Genomic DNA, 25,428 nt, shown 5'->3' with positions numbered 1-25,428 from the left:
TCTATGCCTAGTTATTAACGTCCATACCTACTCAACACCTAAACCCAACCATCATAGATATTAACGTCTACACCTTCCCCAACACTAAACCCAACCATTATAGTTACACTTTCGCCAACCCTAAACCCAACCATCAGTTATTAATGTCTATACCTACTCCACACCTAAACCAAATCATGACAGTTATTAACGTCGACAACTTCTTCAACCCTAAACCCAACCATCAGTTATTAACATCTACACCTACTCCACACCTAAACCAATAACCAGTTATTAACATCTAAACGTTCCCCAACCGTAAATCCAACCATTATAGTTATCAACGTTTACACCTTCTCCAACCCTAAACCCAAACATTAATTATTAACATCTAGTCTACACCTTACACAAGCCAAAATCCAACCATTACAGTTATTAACGTCTGCACCTTCCCCAACCCTGAACCTAACCATTTTGGTTATAAATGTCTACCCCTTCTACAACCCTAAACTCAACCATCACACTTATTATGGTCTACACCTTCCCCAACCCTAAACCCAACCATTATAGTTATAAACATCTACACCTTCCCCAACCCTAAACCAAACCATTCGTTTTTAGTGTCTAGTCTACACCTTCCACAACCTTAAATTCAACCATCAGTTATTAACGTCTGCACCTTCCCCAACTCTAACCCCTACCATTAGTTATAAATGTCTAAACCTTTCCCATCCCTAAACCCAACCATTAGTTATAGAAGTCCACACCTTCCTTAATTCTAATCCCAAGCATCAGTTATTAATGTCTACACCTTTCCCAACCATTAGATATTGACGTCTACACCTTCCTCAACCCTCACCCAACCATCACTTTTATTAGCATCTATATCTACTCTACACCTAAACCCACCCATCACAGTTATTAACGTCTATTCCTATTTCACACCTAAACCCAACCATCACAGTTATTAATGTCTACACCTTCCAAAACCCTTAATGCAACCCATCAAGTTATTAACATCTGCACCTTCCCCAACCCTAAACCTAACCATCATAGTTATTAACGTCTACACTTTCCACAACCCTAAACCCAACAATCAGTTATTAACATCTAAATCTACTCCACTATGCATGTACAGCAGCAGGTTGCGAAGGTTTTCATACTTGACCTTACAGTTAGTAACAACAAGGGATGAAAGCAAGTAGTCTAACTATCATGACAAAATAGACAAAGTAGTCAGCGAGTTGCTAAATTAATGAATATATTAAATCAAATGAATTGGTTGTGGATAAATTTGTAAAATATGCATGAAAACATTTGCTGAAAATGTTCTCTATTAAGTATTTCCCCCATCTTGTAAACAACATCTCATTGTGACATCTCGCATGGTCCAATGGGATCTTTATAACTACATGTCACACCTCTACTACAAGTCACAGTCCTCATGTTACGCCCCTCTCTTGCAGTCTGCAGACAGATACACTTGGTTCTGCCGGGGTAACTATTAGCTTGGCTAAGCATAATTCTTTGAATCAGATTTGACTGTTAGCATTTCCCTCAAAAAATATAAAAAAACATTTGAATATTTTTACATTTCAAGAGTGACTGTAGTTACACAATGTAGAACAGAATAAAAAGTTTCTATTTCTAGAATTAGAAAATAAATTTGCAAGGAACTACACTGTCATTCTGGCGTTATAATCAAGAAAATGTGCTGCAGTAAAATGCCTAAATCACGCGGAATGATATCACGCAGCGTAAGAAAATTAGCTGCTTAAAACAATGAAGAGATGATAGACACGCTATTGAGCTCTATTCAAAAACACAACAGATTTACAATGATTCGATGTGTTCAGCAAACAAACCAACCGATTCAATTCTGAAAATTATTGTTATTAATAGTCCTTATAAACAAGTCTGTTATAAAATAGTAAAAATACATAATCAGCTAAACGGTTTTAAAAAACTGAAGGAGTCTTTTTTTTTTTTTTTTTTAAGGTGAGTGTGTTCCTTTAAACGGAATGTCAAAAGTTATGGACACAAACCCACACATACGCCAAACAGCGCCATGGAAAAGGCCACATTCTGTCATTATATTACGCACTTTGTTTGTCATAAAGTGCTCTGTGCTGCAAGTGACAGCATTCTGGATTTTGGCTTTCGCTTGTACAGTTGCTCTGAACTGTCAAAGCCCCTTTCAAAACACTTTTTCAGATGTGAAAAAAAAATGTTGAACCTGCTATAGTTCATGACGGACAACAGTTTCAAAGTTTTCAAATTGACACAAAGTGTGAAAATCTCAGACTCAGAGAGCAATAAGCTGTACCATAAAAAATATAGCTATGCTGAAAAACTTCAACTGTAGGCACTTACTTTGCTGAAGACACAATGAGCTGAGAGTCCTTGTATGCAATCAGGTAGCCCTGGTTTTCAGGATTATGAACGGTTACCTGTATTAAAATGAAAAAAGGTCAAAAAAGAGACACTATTATTAATTAATAACTTGCTCTTTTAAATTGGCCAAGCAGGAATAGATTAGTGTGTCTGACCCTGTTGTTCAATCTACAGTAGGTTAATATCAAGGTTAATGCAATCTGTTTATCCCTCAGAGAAATCTAGAGTCTGACTCACTCTACCAGCAAATACAAGCCATCTAAGGTTCTACAGATAAAGGATTTAATTGGTATCCATGACTAGAATCTTAGTGCACTATAGTAACATTTAGGAACCTTTTATGCCTTACTTATTCCTTCCTTCCTTCTCACCACGATTGGATCAAAAAGGCATTAAATTGTCATAGTCTGAAATACTGCATTTGTAATAAAGGCAAACATTATTAAGTAAAATAATTAATACAATTATTGTAAATTATCTTTAAATTAAAAATATTTATTAATATTTTGTATTTCTCTTTAAAATGTAGTATATTGATGCGATGACAGCTTCATTTTTAATCTTTATTATTACTACATGACAGCTAATGTGCCAATTTGATGCTCCAAATAAATAAATAAATAAATAAATAAATAAATAAATAAATAAATAAAACAGAAACATTCAAAAGAACAGAATATACTTAAAAGAAAAAATTATTTGTACTTTTAGTCATAGATTTGGTATCACATTTATAAATTTACTGGCAACTAGCTTATTAATCAGGTCACAATTTAGAATAAATGTTTTAGTTTTACTAAACTTAAATTCTAGCTTATATATCGCCATCGATCCTGCGATGGTATTACTGCAAATGATCACATTGCGATATCGATGCTGAAATGATATATATTGTGCAGCCCTACTCCACTTGATTGAATCTAAAATAACATGACAACTGAAGTCCAAGCATCACAAGTTAAGAGTGGTTAAGTATCAGACTTACACTTTCTAGAACACGAAGACATCTCTCAGCACCCCACAAAGATGCTACTAAGTTCTCCTTATCATCCTCTCGGCTCAGATTCTCCACACATTCTTTAACTATGGAAACACACATAAACAACTCACTCTCAAAAGCGATGTAAAAAAAACCCAAGCAAAAGGGATTTTCACTAACATCACATAAAATGGACATATTTTGAACTAATATTACAAAAAGGCAGAATACCTTTATCTACAATGTGGTCCAGGCCTCCCAGAAGCCGGAGCTCTTCTTTAAACCAATCCCCTGCTCTCTTTGACGTCAATGACAGCAAAGTCTCCATGGCTAAATGTCCCGTCTGCCAAGAAAAACAAAGTACAATCAGTCTGAAAGATATTAGAAAAAAATACATTCAGCTTTAATGACTCCATTATGCAAATGTAAAAGTTCTGTTTGCTGAAGAGAACATTAAATCGAATGTAAATGGACAGCGTGAAATGCAAAGAAACAGCTTCATAAAAGTTTCTCAGGCTTGAGCAAAAAAACATTAAAGCGAGTAAATATTTGAATAGTTTGGTAAAGGGTGTTTTTAATTAATTTATCTGTGAGTTTATCATGCTGTGCTTTACTAGGGGTTTACACAGAATGTGGTATTTAGGCCTGCCACAATATCTATTTTTTTTTTTTTATTTCAATTATTGATTCATTTTCTTGTCGGCTTAGTCTCTTTATTAATGCGGGAGCCGCCAACTGATCCAGCAAGCATTTTACGCAGCGGACGTCCTTCCAGTCGCAACCCATCTCTGGGAATTTTTTTTTTTTGTTGTTTAGTTTTTATAATTTTTTTTGCACCAAAATAGCCATAAACAATATCAATGTCTATGTGATCATTTTATGCCACTCATTAACAACAAAGACTATGGAAAACTCAAGACACGTCACTTGTATCTTTTTGTATGGGGAAAAGTGTAATGGTCAATATGGTGAATAAAGCCCCACCTACTAGTACAGGAGCCAATCATTGATCGCTATATGGTGAATAAAGCCCGCCTTGTAGTACAGGAGCCAATCCTTGATTGCTATATACTGACGATACTCCGGGGGAGGGGCTCAGACCAGACGTCAGATCTGCAGATTTAGTTTGATTTGGATGTTTAGAAATGAAACTAAAGAGAAAGATGTTGTTTAATTTTATTGGTGATTCCTAATATGCCTAATAAGAGTTAGGTTGTATGTTAATAAATGCTTTATTAACTTAACTGCATCCAGTATTGTGACCTAATTTAAAGTGAGAACTATTTATGCTTTATAAATCCCTTATAAATGACAAAAAAAAGGTTCAGTTAAATTCTAAACAGAAAAAATGAACATAAACAACATTATTTATTCCTATTCCTTTGAAGATACACATATGAAACTGTACTTCAAATGAAAAATAAATCTTTGCAACCTACAATAAAATGACTGCAGTTTAAACGTTGCATCTTTTATACTGTTAAATTATAATATTATTGATGTTTTATTAAATTTTATATTGTATTTTGACACTCCTGTTATTCACCAATATTTAAACTTTACAGTAATTTAACTTTTTAGATAAGATTGCAAAGATTAATGTTCATTTGATACCGAGCCTTTATTTGTCATTTATAAAATATTTATAAAGCATAAATAGTCCTCACAAGTTAAGTTAAAGCATTTAGGGAAAAAAAAATAATGGATTATTAGATAGATAAATGTTGATTTCAATAGTTTATTAATCATTTACTAACTCGTTCTGAATGATCTTAAAAACCATTGACTATTAATCGCAACTGGGTTGTAAATAATGTAATAATTAATTTAGTAATAATAAATCATTAACACAGTATAAAAGTACACAGCAGATTATGAATGTGGTTGTAGGTCAAGAATACAGCATTTGTAGCTGCAAGTATAAACTGCTTACACTTATTAATGTAGAGTTAATAAAAAAAAGTATGGAATTCACTAGGTGGTAATGCTTAGTAAATGAATCATTGTGTGTAGTTAATATAAGTGTTACGATTAATTCTTTAATCTAGACAACTAATGTTAATAATAAAATAATAAAATAACAATTAATAATAATAATAAAATAACTTTACTAAATACTCAGAGGACAACATTACATCTTAACTGACTGCAGAATATTAGTAAACCATTTGAAATGGGTAATCAACTCATTGATCTTATTTAAAACATGTTTTATTCTTGTAATTATCATAATTTTTTTTAGAGATATTGTCTGTTTTTATTCATTTTTTCTGTCATTTATTTTTCATTTTCTGTATATTTTATAAATTTGATGATATCAATATATCACATTTTTAATACATCTAAAATGCTTTGGAAATATTGTACACAATGTCATGCCAATAAAGCAACCTGAACTTGAATGTGAAAGAGACAGTCAACAGTCTTTTTTTTACTTTAACCCATTGAAAAAAATTGTTTAAAACAGTTAATAATAATAAAATTGTGTTAAAATAAAATTATTTGTCGCATATAGTTAACTATTTATGTGCTGTGGGTAAAAGGTGTGTTTCAATTTCAAACCTGTAAGAAGCACTAAAATAATAATAAATATTAACAAAAAAGTCCAAGTATAAAGTTTGCGAAATCTACTACCAGATCTATTGTCAGTTGTCAGACACACACACATAAAAATATACTGAAGTAATTTATACTTTAAATACTTTAGTGGTTTTAACCATACACACAGTGGGACCTCTAATAGAGACAGAGGTTGCACAATCAGCTAAAATGTTGCTAGAGTATTTTTTTTTAAACATGGGCAATATATATTGCATCACCATAAATGATTGAGGTAATGTCCGTGTGTTGTGCGATCAGTCGATATATTCATTATTGTGACAGGCCTAGTGGTACTGTGTTTTGCTTGTGTATTTTTAAATGTTGTTCTGTGCACATGTCTTCTTGACAGAGGTCTTCTTTCTGTTTTTACCAACATCAGCATTACAAAAAAAGGTGTCAAGTAAGAAAAGCTTAACTTTTGAAAATCCTTAAACTATGCTTCATTGAAATGCGCAGCACTCAGCTGTTTATATAGACATCCTGTGAGAACAGTTTACAAAAGCTACAGTCAGCAGCACGTAAACCATTAGCCGCTTTTCCACTATCGTGCTGAATCGTTCTTTAAACAGAACTGTTCCATTCCGTGCCAAACCGGGCCAGACAGCACGGATACGGTTTCATTTTCCACTGTCGTGCTGCGACAAAGCTCTTTAAAACATTACACAAAACGCATCAGTAGTTGCCTTGGTAACGCAATGTAAACGGCTCCCTTTGTTCAATTAAAGTTAAATAAGAGCCGAAACTATTTATTTTTTTTTTCATAAAAGCAAAAGCAACCATGTGACTAAACACTGTTATGCCGCTCTATCATATAGGGGTGCTAAATATAGGTACATGTGCACCCTTATTTATTCATATGGCAGCTCTGGCTAAATTTTATTTGGAGGGAAAATTACCAAAATGTAACGTGATGATTGAAAATAATTGGAGGGGAAATAAATAATATTTAAAATCTCTGAACATAACAGAAAAATAAACAATGATAAGACAACAATAATAATGCATTTGCATTATAGTGGCAGAAATATAATTTTGGACAGGCCTTGTCAAAGGTGAGCGGGCACTTTCACTAATAAAAACACAGCACTTAAATTATTTCATTTTAAACAATTATTTAAATTACACTGCGTTTTTATATAAAAAGTTGATAATGATATAAAATATACTACATTTTGATGGTAAAATGAAACCAATTAAGCGATGGCTGTTATTTGTTTTACTATTCAAACATTAAATAACGAATGCAGCAAGTGAAAAAAAACGAATATGAAAATATATCGCAGGATTTAAAGCATATAAAGCACTATTATATTTAGCAAAATAATGCTCTATTATCTTTTTATTTTGATCATTTTATTTTTATTATTATAATTATTTTTGTGTTCATAATTAACTAACAAGCTGTAGGCGAATTATTGCTAGACGTTTTAGAAAATATTTGCGTAGCTATATTAAAGATCCCCACAAAAAAAAAAAAAAAACACAGAAACATGTTACATGCCACATAAATGTCATATAACTTATGTATAATTGAATCATATAATTGCCTATAGCTGAAATGATAAAAATTGCTCATTTTATTTTTATAAAACATTTGTCAAAAACGTATTGATATTTTTTGAGTAAAAGCAATACTGACATTTAAGAATCCATATTTATTTAATTTATTCATTCTTTTGACTTGTTTATTAGTGCATATGCTATAATATAAATCATACAACAGTACCTTGGACAGTTACAGTGCCGCTCCGTAAAGCTTTCAAGCAAAGTCTTTTGGACGGCCGACATTACAACACGAACATGCCGTCCTTCAGGTGGTCTCGCCGGTATTAACAAGCTGTCCTGGCTTTGAATTAAAAAGTGCAATTATTTCCTCGTTGTTAAAAGAGTCTGCAAGTTCGTGTTCCATGGATATAGTGATGTTGTTGTGGAATTTGGACATCGACGATGCAAAGCGTGACTTTATTCGCTTTATTCGATGCGCAGCAGGAAAAAAAAGTCAGCAGCGCAAGGCGCTGGTATGTCTCTCCCGGATCAGAGCGAGTTTTGTGCTGTGAAATACAGCGCTGCGTGCAATAAACTCACATTCAGGCAAGCGATGTAGGTCTGTATTCAAGTCAATAAAATAATAACTTTAATGAATAAAATATCTTCGTAAGAATGTGATGAGTTATTCACTTCTCTTCCAGAGACTGCTCTATGGTTTTAAAATCCTTTTTAAATATCGTTTAGACCTGGATCATTATTTTATATTAAATGTACTGTAGTTTATTGAGGATGTCTGATAACTAGCGCGCTTCTGCTGAGCCAGCTGTGGTAGCTTAGCAACCGAGTCGCGACGTCAACACAGAATCTGTCAGCACAGTTCAGCACGGTTGTCTAACCGTGCCGAAAATTCCGGGCCAAGAACGGTTTGTAATCGTGCCGCGCCGTTCCAGGCTCAGTGGAGAAACAACCGTAACCGTACCGAAGTGTTCTTAGAACGGTTTGGCACGATAGTGGAAAAGCAGCTATTGTCAGAGAAACTACACACAGACTCGTTCTACAATTTCATCCCCTATAAAGCTGAAGATTTTTGTACTATTTACAAGGTTCAAGAATTTATACACTCTCCGGCCATTTTATAAGGTATACCATTACTAATACCGGGTTGGACCCCCTTTTTGCCCTCAGAGCTGCCTTAATCCTTCGTGTTATAGATTAAACAAGGTACTGGAAATACTCCTCAGAGATTTCGGTCCATATTGACGTGATAGCATCATGCAGTTGCTGCAGATTTGACGGCTGCACATCCTGATATGGTGGCTGTGGAGGCCATTTGAATACAGTGAATTCATTGTCATGTTTAAGAAATCAGTCTGAGATGATTCACGCTTTATGACATGGCGCATTATCCTGCTGGAAGTAGACATCAGAAGATGAGTACACTGTGGTCATAAAGGGATGGACATGGTCAGCAACAATACTCAGCCAGGCTGGGATGTTTACTCGATGCTCAATTGCTACTAATGGGCCCAAAGTAAGCAAAGAAAATGTCCCTCACACCATTTCACCACTACCACCAGCCTGAATCATAGATACAAGGCAGGATGGATCCATGCTTTTATGTTGTTGACCCCAAATTCTGACCCTAACATCCGAATGTTGCAGCAGAAATCGAGACTTATCACGTTTTTCCAATCTTCTATTGTCTAATTTTGGTAAGCCTGTGTAAATTGTAACCTCAGTTTTCTGTTCTTAGCTGACAGGAGTGGCACCCGGTGTGGTCTTCTGCTGCTGTAGCCCATCTGCCTCAAGGTTGGTCGTGTTGTGAAGTCAGAGTGGTTATTTGAGTTACTGTTGCCTTTCTATCAGCTGGAACCAGTCTGGCCATTCTCCTTTGACCTCTGGCATCTGGCAACAACAACCATGCCACATTCAAAGTCACTTAAATCACCTTTCTTCCCTATTCTGTTGCTCAGTTTGAACTGCAGCAGATCGTCTTGACCATTTCTACATGCTAAATGCACTGCAGTGCTGTCGTGATTGGCTGATTAGAAATTTGCATTAACAAGCAGTTGGACAGTTGTACCTAATAAAGTGTCCAGTAAGTGTATTTACTAGGGATGCCACGCTTCTCAATATAATATTGAACCGTACGGTACGACCTCCACGGTTCAATATGCGCTTGTCAATTGCGTTTTTTTTTCAGTTTTGCGTTTAAATAATTTAAGTGCGTTTTATATCTCCCCGAATTGACTGTGTGTGCCCCAAATCCATGAGCTGGGATGAGGAAACTCCTCCCCGCGAGTAAATATCCAATCACTATGCTCTAAAGTTAGGGGGCGCTTGACCATCATTCCACACTTTAACAGTGCAAGCGGCGTTGCCGGCAAGCGGTGCCGGCAAGTATAATGCCAAGAAAAAACAAAGAACAAAAAATAACTGTGCAAGCATTGTTTAACACGTATAACCATGACTGCACATCTACAACGCCATCACCCAGCAATATCACTTACTGAAGGCAGGATAGCAGAGAAGGTAATAAAGTCCTCCAAATAGCAACAATCCCTCGCTGAATCTTTCAAGCAAACATACCCAACTGGTTCCGAGAGACACATAAAAACAACAAAGGCAGTGCGGGTGTTTATTGCTAAAGATTTGCAGCTGTTTTCGGTGATTAGAGATGTGGGCTTTTGTCATTTTATAAAAGCACTCAATCCGCTTTACAGACTACAGTCTCGCATTTTTTCAGCACCGAGATAATTAAGATGGTTTATGTTTACTTTAGTACAAATGTGTTTATTTGAAATGACCAATTTACCTTTTTTAACTTCACATGTATGATTATTTTTAAAATGTAGGATTTTATGTGTTCCACAGTTGGTACATGAGCTACCAGCAGCTGTGAGATTTCAGTGTTAATTTTTGTATACAATACACTAGGAACTACTGTACTTTTCTTGACTTTTAAGTAAAACAAAACGAGTATTGTAATAAATCGTTTATATTTTTTTCTCCTTAACCTCTTACTGTTCCTATTGCCTATAGAACAATAAAAAATAAATAAACAAAAACACGTGTCAATCCATGAGAACCGAACCAAAAACTGTGTTAAAAAACCGAGGTATGTATTGAACCATGAACTAACTGTATTGTTGCATCCCTAGTATTTACATGTAAAATATTGACCATTTGAAAATGAAATCGGTTGTGAATAATTCAATAAATGATCTCGCCATTAAAACAAAGATTGTGAGCAAATAAACCATTTCAGATACTTCTGATACTTCATATTTTCTGTGAATAACAGCTTGGTCTCACACAAAGGCTTTAGGAAGATATTTTTGGTATGAATGCATCTTTTAAGATACTTAAAAAGTAGTTTCTATTCTCTCTATAGCTGCAACCTCTATACTTCTGTTGCATAAATGATCTGTGTTTGTTTATATATTGTATATATTATTCATTTATTGTAACTTGTAATAACTTATAAATTACTTACATTTCTTCACAGGATACTTTTTATGCAGTATGGTAGAAATGCTAAAGGAATTTGAAATGACATGAGGGTGTTGAAGCTATTTAAATTACGGGGTAAACTTTTCTTTCAGCACAGACTAAATGTTGAAACAGTCCATCACATAATACAATAAAAAAAAACTTAGCACTTAAGTGTATCCACTAGAGGGAGTAGGAACTGAAGATTTCTGAAAACCCCAAGAGAACAGTCTCCCATCCAAATGTGCAATTACACAAGCAGAATCATATACTACAAAAACATACCCACTGCGCAGCAGCTTGGTAAGGTATGGCTCAGCTTGCATTTCCATAGCAGGGTGAGATTATCACTGTAGTTGTGCAACCTCTACTGCTATGAGTTCCCATCCAGCTCTAACTGAATCCACTACTAGGCTTCCAATGTCTAAGTTTACATGAACACCAGTAATCTAATTATTTGCCTTAATCAGAATAAGAAAATAATATGATTAAGGTGCTTACATGAGTAGCTTTTTGAATGTTCCTTTTATGCTCCCATTTCACATGCTATAATACATAGTTAGATTAACGTCATTATGTCAGCACTAAATGCTAGTTTATTTATTTTAAGCAACAAGAGTTCATGTTCATCATGGCACCATATCTTTTGTTTTTAAAATTTACATCAAGTTCAACTGCAGTTAATTTCTCACACTATGCAAACAGACGATGGCAGAAACAAATGAGCAAGAAACAGGCCACCTCTGCGATTTCATTCATTACCTTTTTAATCAAGGTGCCATGAAAAACTCAGACTACTGAATGAGAATTCTCAGAATAGTCATCTTTTTCCAGTCGCACCAAAATGTGCTCTCCAGCTTGAAGCCATTCTTGTTAGTTTGTCTTGAAACAACCAATAACTGTTGTGTGTGCATTGTCACAAAATGTATGGAAATATACTACAAACTGGTAAAAGTTTAAGGTGTTTACATGTCTGTACAGCACTCCAATTATGTGACTAAAATAGGAATCCTCCACATGTCTTTATACCATTTCTGTTTAGTTCGATTATGACTGTAATCGAAATAATGTAATTAAAAATTACTGTTTACATGTTAGACTCTTGATCAGAGTATTTTATTGATCGTAATAAAATCTGAAGATTGGTGTCCATGTAAATGTGCTCAATGAGAGGAATATCTGAAAATCTTCTACTGACTACGGTGCTGCCATTTTTAGCCTCATTTACACTATGAACGGGCTTATAGTGGCAAAGTGACAAGTGACAATTCATTTTAATGGAGAGTGAGCGACTTCCGATGACCTCAGTCTACGTCAGCGACCAGTTTGGCGTGTCAAGCGACGGCAAATTGGCAAGCGACCGTTCATTTCAACAGAAAGTGAGCGACTTCCGACAACCTCAGTCTACGTGAGGGATGGCGACCAGTTGGCCATGTCGAGTGATGGCAAATCGACAAGCAGCCATTTGCTTCAACAAAGAGTGAGCGACTTCAGACGACCTCTGTCTATGTGAGTGACAGCAACCAATTTGGAGTGTCGAGCAACGGCAAATCAAAAAGCGGCCGTACAGAGAGTAAGCGACTTCCAACGACCTCAGTCTACATGAGTGACAGCAACAAGTTGGGAGTGTTGAGTGACAGCAAATCGACAATCGACCATTTATTTCAACGGAGAGTGAGCGACTTCCGACGACCTCAGTCTACATGAGCGTCGGCAACCAGTTGGGCGTGTCAAGCGATGGCGACCAGATGAGCGCATTGAGCAACAGCAACCAGTTGGGCGTGACGAACAACGTCGACCAACTGTGCATGGTGAGCGATGGCAACCGGTGGCGCTCGTTGAGCAATGGCAACCAGTTGGGCGTATTGAGCGCCAGTGACAAAGTTGATAATCCTATGACTTTATGCGAATGAAGAGCAACTTTCCTGAGCGATAGCCAATAGGAGCACCAGTGAAGGTTACGTGATCCTCTCTCAGCTCCGGCAGAGGTTGGGTGTATTCTCCATGCTGTAGACCTACAAAGACACCCAGAGCGACAGGCAGCTACAAAGTCGCTGCAAGTGTAAATGACGCATTGGGTGTGTTTGTCTTGCGTTGGTACAAACAATGGTTTAGTCATGCAAACTAACAATACAGCAGTGGCTGCTGCTGACTATTTAAATAAAGTGGGTTAGGAGTCTCGTGTCACAAATCCAATGACACTGGTAGTGGCAATTTTCTCAGACCAATAGACCTTTTTCACATTTCTGAGTTACTCAGCAACGGAAGTCTTCATAGTCGGGCAAACTTAAAAGTACAGTGACTGGCAGAGTATGAAAAAAAATTGATTTTATTCCTATTTGCTCAAATAATATACGAAAAAGTCATTTTTAAAGGTACTAGAGGTAGGGAACGCAATGAAAAAGCCCACAAAAATGACTATTGCACAATAAAGAAGCAAAATCTGATTTCAAGCTTACTGTGATGTTCTCCAAATCAAGATGCTTATTGTGGACAGTTTCGCAGAGTTTGCGAATCTTTTCTTTCACTTTATTCATCTCTTTTGTCGTCAACTGATCAGCGATGGATTTATCTTGTTCCAACTCCAGTAATCGGATCATAAGATCAAGACTGGCCCGATCCAGGTCCATGTTCAAGCGATCTCGGCTGAGAATGTACATAAGAGAGGCCGTACACAGAGCTAGATTCTAAAAAAGAGGAAAAGAAAAACAAAACAAAATCAGTTATAAACAAAACATCAACCACTGAACATTTGAAATAAGTCAAAACTATTTTGAACTTACTGAATGTTGGGGTGCATCACCGAGAGTTTTAAAGACTTGGGCCACTTTTCCACGAGCCCTCAGGTGCATTCTAAAACTGGGCATTGCGCAACGCGTGGCCAAACTAATAACACTGCAAACAGAAGCAAGAAGAATAAGGTGGTCTACAAACAAACATGAGGTCACGGTTTAAAAATTTAAAAATGGTTTGAATGCTTAAAGATGAAAGGTTTTCTGCACCTAAGGCATCGTGTGTTGAGGGGTTGTCCAGTCTTCAGACCAGTGGCAAGATATTCAAAGTCATCTGTGAACTCCTGATTCTCACCAAACTCCACCACATCATTGAAGTGCTTCACATGCTGAACAACTGTGTACAACTGCGGAGAGAGCAAGCATGTTGATGGCTATTTTATTGATTCAGTAACCATCTGCCAGAGCATGCACTCAAAAGGCAGGATCACACAGCGAATGTTAGATTCATGATGGCAATAGAGCATCTGCCTTATTGGTCATATTTTTTTTTTATAAACATGACAAGTAAGACCTTGTTATATTATTATTTCTTATAAATAATTTATATTCATTTTTAAGAAATATAAATGCTTCGTCATTCCATATTCACAGATTACAGGTCTACAAGCTAATATAAAGACTTCAAAACAAAGGCAGGGTGGTCTTAAAACTGATTTTATTGACTACAATTTGAATGGTTTACAGCTTGAAACTCATGATGAAGTAAAAAAATTAGGGGTTTTATGTAGGTTGGCTTGAACACCTTTTAAAATGTTTAACATCCCACAAAAAGAATTACATTAGGTCTTTCCAGACCCCATCAGTACGTCTTTGTGTGTAACTGTAAAAAAAAAAAAAAAGTGTAATGATCATGCCAGGGTTTTCAATATGCTGCCACTGAGACATTCAAATTCAGAATTCACTGAAAAACAGCTGCACTACTTTTTATGCATATTAAGATTTGAGCTTTGTGCCTTTATCACTGGTTCCATGCCACCGACTTTCAAATTTAATTGGCTCCTGCTCGGGCTTTTAGTACAAAGACACCAAATATTCAAATGTCTAGTGCATTACAAATCTCTTAACTCAGCAGCAAAGCATACCTAGTACAGATTTACTTTAATATAAGACATCAGTGAGTGATACAAAGATATTCCCAGTCTGACTCAAACCCATGCTGGGACAAAAGGTCTAAGGTACCTCCAAATTGGTGAGCCTGTGCATAGAAAACCAGGATCATGGTTTTTAAACATGCATATTTACCTGTTTTAAACGGTTTCAAAACTCATTCTGAATGGTTTAAAGCCATTGTCATGCCAACTTCCTACAGTAAACAAAAGCTTGCCCCGCTTTCGCACTCTTCTGATTGGTATGAATTAGATGAATTGGGTAAGCTAAATTGCCCCAATTGAATGTGTGTGAATGAGTGTGTATGGATGTTTCCCAGTATTGGGTTGCAGCTGTAAAAGCATCCGCTGCTAGACACATATGCTGGATAAGTCGGCGGTTCATTCCACTGTGGCAACCCTTGATTAATAAAAAGGACTAGCTTAGAGCTGTTCTAATAATTGAATAACTTGAGAAATTGCTTAATTTCGAGTCAGATGGGGGTTATCAGGCATGTTTAAAAGTAAGTAGTTTGTTGATAAGTGCTTTCAGGAGACGCATCATTTCAAATGATTTAGTTTGATTTGGTGAACGAGTTCAACAGGTTTACTTAGAAGATTTGGTTAAAAAAAAGGATTCGTCCGCGATCGCTAATATGGAAATAAAACCCATTATTGCGCCCAAATGTGTTAAATTAATACTTTAAGTGTCTGCACAGGTCTTGTTTAAAGCCGTCACCGTGCTGCTGCCATGTCCACACGTTGTTTTTGTTGCGGGAGCAACAGCAAGAATTGACTGGAGGAGAAGCGGCTTTAACTGGCCAATGGTGGCAAAACTACAGACTGTGAGGTGCCGCTCAGGTCAAACACCTGGCAGCACGAAGTAAATAAATTTACTTCTAAAACACTTACAGTATGTATTAAATACATTTACAAAGACGTTGCTATAATTTAGGTAGTTTTAGTTAGTTTTGTATGTACACAATACAGTTTCTTTTTTTTGTAACTTTGTTTATTTTGAACATTCAATTGAGTAGTCGTACAACATTTCAAGGTACATTGGTATCTCAGTATGTGAATTTAGGTGGTACAAAAATTACGTACATTATTGTCAGGTGTATTTACTACCCAGTAGTACTCAAATTTTGTAAATTATAAAATGAAAAACAGAGTAAAGAGCAAAGAAAAATAAGAAATGATAAGAAAAAGGTAAAATAAAAATATAATAATCAAAAGTAAATGAAAATTAAAACACTATTTACATCCAGGGTTAGAACACATGTCGTAATATAATTCCTTCAAGAGTAATCTCAAGTGGCCATCTTCAGTATACACATGGGGACACATTATAATATGAATAAGTGTAACCATATACATACATTAGCATATATTTATCTATTAGAACATCATCTTCTATTTGTTTATAGCAACAAAGTCAGGTCTTCTAACTAAAATATATTCAACCCATTTCCTCCATTTTCTCAGGAATATATCTTTCTTTAAATTGACAACAAAGGTAAATTTTTCCATTGTATAGATCTCAATAGTTGCGTCTATCCAATTACTAAGGGTTGGTCGCTCTTGCTGTAGCCATTTGCGTGTGATTGCTTTTTTGCTGGCAGCCATGAGAGCACACATAAGGTATTTATTGTCTGCCGTTAATGTATCTGGATCCACACAGCCAAAATATAACAATTTACTTTCTAGAGGTATATCTTTTTCAAATATATGTTCAAGAGCCTCCTGTATTTCTTTCCAATATTCTTGAATATACATACATTCCAAAAAGATATGATAATGGTTTGTTTATTGAATCCGCAGTTACGCCAGCATTTTGGAAACTTATTTGTATATTTAGCGGTTAGTGCTGGTGTTTTGAAATATCTAATAATGTTTTTCCAACAGTTTTCCTTCCAGTTTAATGAGCTTGTTGATTTCCATTGAAATTCTAATATATTTGTCCACTCGCAATACAGTTTCAGTTAGTTCTAGTAAAAAAAAAAAAAACTCTCATAAACGCTCATATGTGCACCAATAGGCGTTCTGGTCTAAAAAGGGAGGTGTGTTAAGGCGCATTGCTGGTGCGTTGCTATTTTGAGGAACTAAAGTAGACTGCACAATAGACCAGCTGAGAGCAGGTCTTAAGTCCAGCGCAGAGCATGTTAGTTGTGCGCTCATAATATTTTATTCTGAAATGTCAAAAAAAGGGGACGGGTCAAGAGTTTGCACTCACCTCCTTGTGTTCTTTCCGACATTTAAGAGCAGTGACCATGTCCTGGTACGGTTCTGTAGGAATAGTGACGGACTTGATGACTTTGGGAGGAGGAGCTGGAGCTTTAAACACTCCGTCGTCCTTGTGCGAGTTGGATTCTTTACTGCCTCCTGAAGCAGCGGCCTGTGCAAGAACAACAACTCAGATTTAAAGCATAACAACATGCTTTGGAAGCACTGCAGGGCTGATTCATATAAACTCTGAGCTGCCAACATCCAACCCACCGCTTGTTATGTAACATGACAACTAAAGATAGGGTTACAAAAAAAAAAAAAACAACATTGTAAATTCCTCATGTAGAAATTCCCCAGGCCAAATTCACGACCAACAGAATCGCTGCTAAATAAAGCGCAAACGCCACATACTTGAATGAATAATGCAATGTTTTGAAAACTTTAATATATGTGGTCTTGTTTATACGAGCGGTACAGATGGAGGTGCTCAGCTAATGAGAACGCTTATAAACAGTTCAAGTGAAGCGTAAGCATATCTGTCAATCTGCATAACATTACAGTGGGCTTCACTGGCAGCAGTAGATGCAGCTGTATGGGATTGATTGTGTTTGGATGGCCTATGTACAGAGAGAGAGAGAGAGAGAGAGAAAGAAAAAGATGGTGCATATAGAAAGAAATGTTTACTTTAATAAACATTCCTGTATGTATCGTAAATGATTTAACAAGTCCAGTTATGCCAGAAGGGGGAAAATAATGGTTGTTTCAGAATCTTTCATTAAAATGGAATAAATTTCCTCTCTTTATAAAAAAAGTCTGCTGGTTAATGTTAACCAGGAGCATAATTGTAGAACAAATAAACTGATAAAATGTAAACTCAATGATTTATAATCTCCATGTGCACTAATTTCTGCAAGTGCAATGTGAACACAGCTTTAACATGCCTAGATGACTTCTACAAATCAATTATATATGCTATTTATAGTTTATTTAGTATAGATATTTATTAAAGATATAAGTATTTGCTGGATTTACAGTTCGTAAAGAAACATAGATAACGTTTGGATTTCATTTACCGTACACCGTACACAATACATACCTGTATCTTATTTTAACTTGTAAAGGTTTGCCATTTCACATTGTTTAGAATAAATACCACTATAGTTTATGCTTGCATTACACAATATTTTAAGTTATATATATATATATATATATATATATATATATATATATATATATATATATATATATATATATATATATATATATATATATATATATATATATATATACACACACACAACTATTGTAATTCATTGTCAGTATCAAAGTTGGAAATGGTATCCTAGTTTTCTCAAGTCATGGGATTTGGCCAATCTGACAGACACAGACACACTGAATGACTGATTTAAACAAAACATTTGCAAACGTCTACCACAAGGCCATTGAGTAATTTTGTTGGATAAAGGCATAGATCAAGCAGTATTTAGCAATAGCTGCCAACAGTTCATTCCTGTTTTTGTTTACATAATAAAAGTTATGACAATAAAAGTAGCAACTTGACCAGCCTAGCCAGGCTGTGAGCCTAGCCAAAACTAGCTATATCCAGCCTAAACCAGGCTGGTCAAACTGGTTGTAGCTGGTTTTAGCTGGTCATTTTCTAGCCTGACCAGCTAAAACCAGACTGGAAATGACTGGAAACCAGACTGGAAGTGGCCAAAACCACTCTAAAACCAAGCTGGTCAACCAGCTAAAACCAGCCAACCAGCTTAGGCTGGTTTAAGTTTTTTTTTTTTTTTAAGCAGGGGAATTCAAAATTTCTCATTCTCTCTATGATGTGCTGCAAAAATATACCAAACCAACCAAATCTCTCTCTACATGTCACAACTTGAAAAATACCACACACTGAATAAAAATGCATTCTTAATTAAATTTCATACTGATTTTAACAGCTGATTTGGAGTGCTAAACGATCACTGTTAAATGTCTCACACTGGGAAAACACTTCAGTAGAAATGTGTAAAGGAGCCTTAAAGAGGTAAGAGCTTTTTACCCAAAGATGACTATAAACATTGTGGTGACAAAATGAAAAGTGCGTGATCTGAAGTGGACTGTGTGTGAGAGTGGGAGTAGTTTTCAGTGCAGCTTCATGTGATGTACTCACTGGAGGAGCCTGAGATCGTGATGGAGGCATGGGTAGCATTTCTTCTGCTTCTGGTTGGTTCCAGTGTCTTGCATTATACACAGCTTTAGTAGGCGACTGCAAACAGAAAAAGCATTGTTAGACTCAAGGCTTTTTTTAAACAAGAGCCTCACATATAGGGATGCAACGATTATAGATTTTAGTTGTACGATTATAGTCTGTAGAATAATTATGATCTCTCGGTTATCATGATTAATTTGCATTTATTCATTTCAAAACACTACTAGTTTACTAAATCACATGAAAACTCCTAATGCTTTAAATTGCTCTTCGTTCCTGCTAGGTAACCAAATAATACAGCACAAAATAATATTAAAAACAAACAATAGTCAATTTCTCTTGGACTTAAAAAGAATAAATGAAAAAAAAAAAGTTTTTGGCATTCAAACATAAGTAATACGTTTACACTGAATTTAAACGACAGAACAATCAATCGATCAATAAATAAAAATACATTAAAAATATAATGTAAAATGTAAATAGATAATGCGGTATGATTATATAAATGATGTGCATGACTTCATTTACAGGTGCGCGCCCACCCTCCCTGTGGTGACAGCTGACAGTCAGCTCACGTCACGTGTGATTTTGCGGTCACGAATGAATACATTTACATAAAAACAGAAATAACATTTTTGGGGTGAATTATACCTTATAAATACAGTATGTGACTCTTTCACATTGCTGAGCAATGTATGTAAAACAATGTGAAGGCTTGTGCGGCTGCCTTTGCTTCTCTCCTGAACTTAAAAATATGATTGACAGAATCGTAGAAATGCTGGATCAAGATCGTCTAGGGGGTTGAATCGAGATTGCGATCTTTTTTTTGATTAATCGTGCAGCTCTAGTATATTCCATTCAAAGTATGAAGCAGATCAATCTAGTTCTTGTCACTTGACTCGCGGTGCGCTTGGGGCATTATTTCGACTAAGTGCGCCAATCCCAATACATAGATCATGCACCTCCATTGGTATTAACAAACTTGTGTGCGCAAAAGACGCTATATGTTAAGGGTCCTTTGTTAATAGTCTCAGTTATAGTTAAACTTGTGTGCGTGGTGGGTGTTAAGCCCCATTGACACTAATACGGTTTAGTTTTAAAATGACATTTTAGAATGAGAACGATCCACATCCATACTGGCATTTCACTTATGCCGAGTTCAGACTGCATGATTTTAGCCCAGATTTTGACTTTTGACAGGTTTTGAGAAATGGCCGACAAATGCCTAAAATCACAGGTAAATCGAAGCTCGTTCACGTGAATAACAATCACACAGTGTGAAGTATCAAAGACACGATCTGAGAGATTCACAGATGAGTTGCTGACACCCATGAGATATTTAGCATGCTAAATATCTGGAGCTGTTGGCAATTTAAATCATGCCGTGTGAAATGTTTTCTGACTGAAAATAACATCAACGGTTACCTGCAGCCAATGAGAGAGCAACATCCACTTGTATAAATACCTGCAGACCAGTGGGAGGTTGGGGGAGAAGTTAAAAGTGCTAATTTTCTGTTTATTTGGACCCAAAAAACTGGAGGAAAAAACTAGCGGAAATTTGGGGAACCGTGTCTGTCATCTGAGCAATATCACAATCGGGTTGAAAAGTAAAAACAGTTGAAAAGAAATTGCTAATTCTCTTCAAAAGCCAGGTGAGCAAAAGAAGTACACTTTCTATCGTACTAAAGCCTTCTTTTTCCATTATGTAGTTAATAATGAAAGATATATTACGGGACCTTGCATTGTTTTCATGTCACTTCTCGCGTGCGATTGGTTGTGAGACGTAGTTTGGACAAAGTTGTTCATGATTCTTCCTATTTTAAAGTCATGCAGTGTGAATCCATCCAACAGTGCAAACAGCACTAACGGAACGCTACTCCAGATATTCATGCAATGTGAAAACATTCATGACACAACTATTTTTAAAATCAATCAGTCGCTCAGCATTAGCATTTCTGAAAAGATCTCGACATCACATGGCCACACACACTCTGGCATGCGATGCAGCGTATGCACACATCTGAGCTATAGGCAGTCAGCGGGTGCTTTGAGCACACCGACACAGATGAGAGCAGCGCATGTCGGACAGTTCATCAAGGATCTTCCGCTGGACCTCATCTCACTATAGTTGTTAAACATGATACTTAATTACTCTCATCTCTAACGACTCTTCGGTCTTTTGAATCTATTACTTGTTCTCAGGTAACGTGTTTTGGCGACCCCAAAGATAAGTTTATATATTAATTATGCAACCTACACCTTTACATTGCCTATTTATTTCCTTAGCCTATACTTTTATAATGGCCATTACTGATTATTAAAACTGACATTCAGTAAAAGAAACTGGGCATGTTTCATAGGTTTCAATAAAAAAATTAAAGGAGGCAGTTATGTTATGAGCTCTGTTTTGTTTTAAATATGCATGCAGTGAAGATGAGGGTCATATTAAGGTTAAGGCTACATGATGCCTTAACATTTATGGTGTCTGTTAAGTTGTTAATATCAAATTGAAAATAGGCAGATCCTTTTGTCATGTTCTCATTTCATTGTTAATATAGTAAAATAACGTAGCCAGGGTGAGGTTAATGACGTTATAAACTGTACTGTTCTCTTTGAAGATTAACCCTGCCTGTCCTCAGGAGTTTGTTTTCATATCAAACTGAACTTAGAAGAAAAGGATACAAGACTTTGTGTATGTAATATTGAGAAAAAACCCCAATCAGATGTATGCAGTCATGGCTCAGTGACCCCCATCAACAGACACGAAGCAGCTGCATTTTAAAATGAAAATGGCCTCTTCAGCGTTTACAAAAAGATCCGATTTCGGGGATCGAATACTCTGGGGTAGTGCAGACAAAGTCATAACCATGCACAAACGCACACGTTTTAAAACTAAAACGTATTAGTGTAAACGGGGCCTTAGGGGGTACTCATACTATGCTATTCAAACCGTGCCCAGGCCCGTTTCCCGAATCGTTTGAGAAGTGTGAGTGCTCCGATTCAGGCTCAGGCGCGATTCACTTGGCCAACCCTGGCCAGGTTGGAAGAGGTGTGCCAGAGCACGGTTCACTTGTGCGAGTCCAAAGCGCGAACTGTAGACGAGACATGACTTTAGGGACTATGTCATATGGTTTTACAATTTTATGATTGTTTATGAGTGACAAAAATGGCTGATCTATTCAGCGAATAATTTGTCTGCGTGTCACTGCATATCAAACGACTATAACAATATAACTAAAGAAATCTCCACTGTGCTGAGCAAGATTGCTTCTCTACTGAACAGCACATCATTGACGATGCAAGCGCTCGGGCACGAATGCAATGTGAGTGCGGGCCATCGGGGGAGAAAGGGAAGGGTGGCAAGCGTGCTTCTGCCCGTTTCAAAGCAACTGTACATAGTGTGAGTATGCCCTTAGTCTCGGTGTACACGCTTTGAACTTTAAACTAGCTTACAGTTGGCATACGTTTTGTTCCATGCAGAAACAGTGTTGAGAAGCCTTTATGATTAATTAACCATGACAAATTAAAGCGCGGTTATTAGTGAGATTGGTTAATCATTGCATCCCTACTCACATAAGAGTTTATTAAATTTCATTTTTTGCATCAAGAACAATTAAATGTTTCTCAAAAAAAAAATAAAAATCTGATCGATGGGACAAAGCAAATATTCAAAATGTTCTCAGGACCACCTACAATTGTTTACATCTCAATACGTTTTAAAAGTGTGATTTTTAGACCTTGAAAGGTCATACAAATTTAAAAATGCTGTAGGCATTTTACAATAATTAGACATTTTTCTAGTTTGCCAAGCTTTAAAATATCAAATGTAAATTCCCTCGATTACCTTTAACTAATTTAATTTTAGACTAATTAAAACACCTAAAAAACCCTTTATAATTCAGCTTAAAAATGGATGAGAAGGAATGTAGTGCAGAATATTGTTGTGGATCAAAGTGAGGTCTTGGAATCCAAAAAGTTGTGCTTTTTCAACCAAAATTACACTAGAGTATTAGAAAAAAAGAGAAGCAAGCCCTGCTAAAATGCGAAGCAAATAACACTCATCCATTTTTGGCAGTCACCTAGATATAGTAGCATAAAGCTCATGTTAATGAAGCAATAATGAAGCCAAAAATAAACGGTGAAAAGACCCTGTGAGTGTTTGGTAGTGGAATCACACACGGGTTAAAACAAAGCAAGCAAACCAAGTGTGAAACTGGAGACTACCCAAACATCCAAATGCACTACAGTTATGACAATAATGGTCAGTAAAAGATTTTCAGTGCACAAGCTTTTGCAAAAAGATAGCTATACTCGATCTCCCGTAATCACGTTCATTATTAAAAGCCATTAAGGAGCGCTACATTCTGGGCTTGTTTGTGTTGGCGGAGTGTGAATTGAAGCGCAGGTCATTTGTCTCAGTGGGAGTGCATTCAAAGCAGACTGCAGGAACACTCTGTATATGAACAGCTCGCAGAGGATGCCAGATCAAGTCAAACTGCGGGGACTGACGGCACACAAACAGCCAAATAAGGAGGGGGTGATAAAAAAGTGCACTTGGCTACAGGAGGAGATGTAGGCGCAGTCCGCTGGGCAACGCTAAGGCGGGGTTATTATTAATAATGAAGAGAAAGAGTCTGGCCCTCAAAACAGCTCTGCAGGAGACTGGTTTTAATCTTCTGTAATTAAGAAGTGTTCGTCATGCAAGCAGGGAGTGAAAGTCAAGCTCCACCCCATACTGAGCTCCTCATGCTGGGCTAGAAGCTTCCAGAAGGTCTCGCAGAGAGAAATCAAAACTGCCCCCCTGAAGTTTTTTTTCTCTCTTTTTTTTTTTTGTGAGTTGGAATCCCCTTCTAACGTCTGGGAATGACGCTGCCAAGTAAGACCTCTAAATAGACCAGGCGGGTCTCTCGATAAGGGAATAGCGCTTACGCATTTAGATGAAATATACTTGATCCAGGAACCAGGTTCCCACTCTAGGCCAAAAGTCAAATACTCTGACGTTTACTGAATAAAACGATGAATTTACATGACTGTAATGCATCTAAAAACAGGTAGCTGTTGTGTTCAGCAGTTCAATATTTGTATTCAATAATTTTTGTAGGAAAATAAAATAATCGCAATATTAGTACAATATCAGTGCAGCCCTATCTTAAACAATATAATTTATGCAATGTCTTTTTGTCTTGTAAGTCATGGAGCCCTATCATACACCTGGCGCAATGTGGTGTGACGCAAATGTTGTTTGCTAGTTTTAGCTTGGCGCTAGAGTTGTTTTGACATTTTGCGACACACTGTTGCGCTCATATGTGTGCCCATAAGCGTTTTGGTCTAAAAAAAGAGGCGTGTTAAGGTGTATTGCTGGCGCGTTGCTATTTTGAGAAACTATGATAGATTTTTCAATAGACCAGAACAAAGCCGGTCTATTGTCCAGCGCAAAGCGCGTTAGTTGTGCGCCTCGCTTAAACACTGCTCAATACACACAAGATGTAGAGCAATACTCAAATATCTTTACATATGAAAAATAATTCAAATATTAAGGATATATATAGGATATAATAAAGATATATATAGGATATAAATGTTAAGGATTAAAATATTACAAAACATTATTTTCTAGCCTACATAAATGTAAAAAACACTGCCTTCATGCCTTCTTTATCTCAGGAGGCTTTTTCAGTCCATTCATAACAATTTGCTTTTGTATAATGTTATCATTATTAGAAGTATTATTTATTAAATGTGTAGTTATATTTGTTTTTATTAAAAACAAGCTTAGATTTGTCCACCTGTCAGGTTTTAGACTATATGGGGTATAGCGTGTATTAGGATATAACTCAGTTTTTTGATCAAACTTCGTTTTTATTGTTCATTTATTCGTTTGCTGGAAATTAGAACTGAATTTAGAAATAGTTTTGAAACAAATCTTTGCACTTAAACAAAATTAATTATTTATAGGTTAATTAATGTCTGTGTACAAGGTTTCCTTATCCACAAGAGCAAAAGGGAAAGCGCTGTAGATGCTCTGTTTAACTGTTTTCTTGCTAGTAAAATGCTCAGTTTTTCCACTTACACTTACTTTACGTCATGTAAATAGCAAATGCACCATAGCGAGACAAAACAAACTTTTAAAGGGAATAGGAGATGAGACTCTGATTGGTTTATTCTCAAAACACTCCTATAACTCATTAA

General features: G+C 36.3%; 1 protein-coding gene across 2 annotated transcripts in view; it reads right to left on the bottom strand.

Annotated features, from left to right (window-relative positions):
• waplb (WAPL cohesin release factor b) overlaps window positions 1-25,428 on the bottom strand; it is a 113,635-nt gene that overhangs the window by 30,579 nt on the left and 57,628 nt on the right. For both annotated transcript variants that reach the window (XR_012387869.1, XM_021480269.2), the window contains exons 6-13: window positions 19,201-19,296; window positions 17,047-17,208; window positions 13,936-14,072; window positions 13,717-13,828; window positions 13,393-13,620; window positions 3,584-3,695; window positions 3,359-3,456; window positions 2,353-2,429 (exon numbers count right to left, since the gene is read on the bottom strand). Coding sequence is in view for 1 of the 2 variants with exons in the window: in XM_021480269.2 (XP_021335944.1) it covers window positions 2,353-2,429; window positions 3,359-3,456; window positions 3,584-3,695; window positions 13,393-13,620; window positions 13,717-13,828; window positions 13,936-14,072; window positions 17,047-17,208; window positions 19,201-19,296 (1,022 nt within the window). In the remaining variant the exon portion in view is untranslated. The remainder of the gene's footprint in view (window positions 1-2,352; window positions 2,430-3,358; window positions 3,457-3,583; window positions 3,696-13,392; window positions 13,621-13,716; window positions 13,829-13,935; window positions 14,073-17,046; window positions 17,209-19,200; window positions 19,297-25,428) is intronic.

This window comes from Danio rerio, chromosome 12 (assembly GCF_049306965.1).
Source record: "Danio rerio strain Tuebingen ecotype United States chromosome 12, GRCz12tu, whole genome shotgun sequence".
Classification (NCBI taxonomy): domain Eukaryota; kingdom Metazoa; phylum Chordata; class Actinopteri; order Cypriniformes; family Danionidae; genus Danio; species Danio rerio.
Note: the sequence above shows the minus strand (reverse complement) of the source record. Positions and strands in the feature narration are given on the sequence as shown.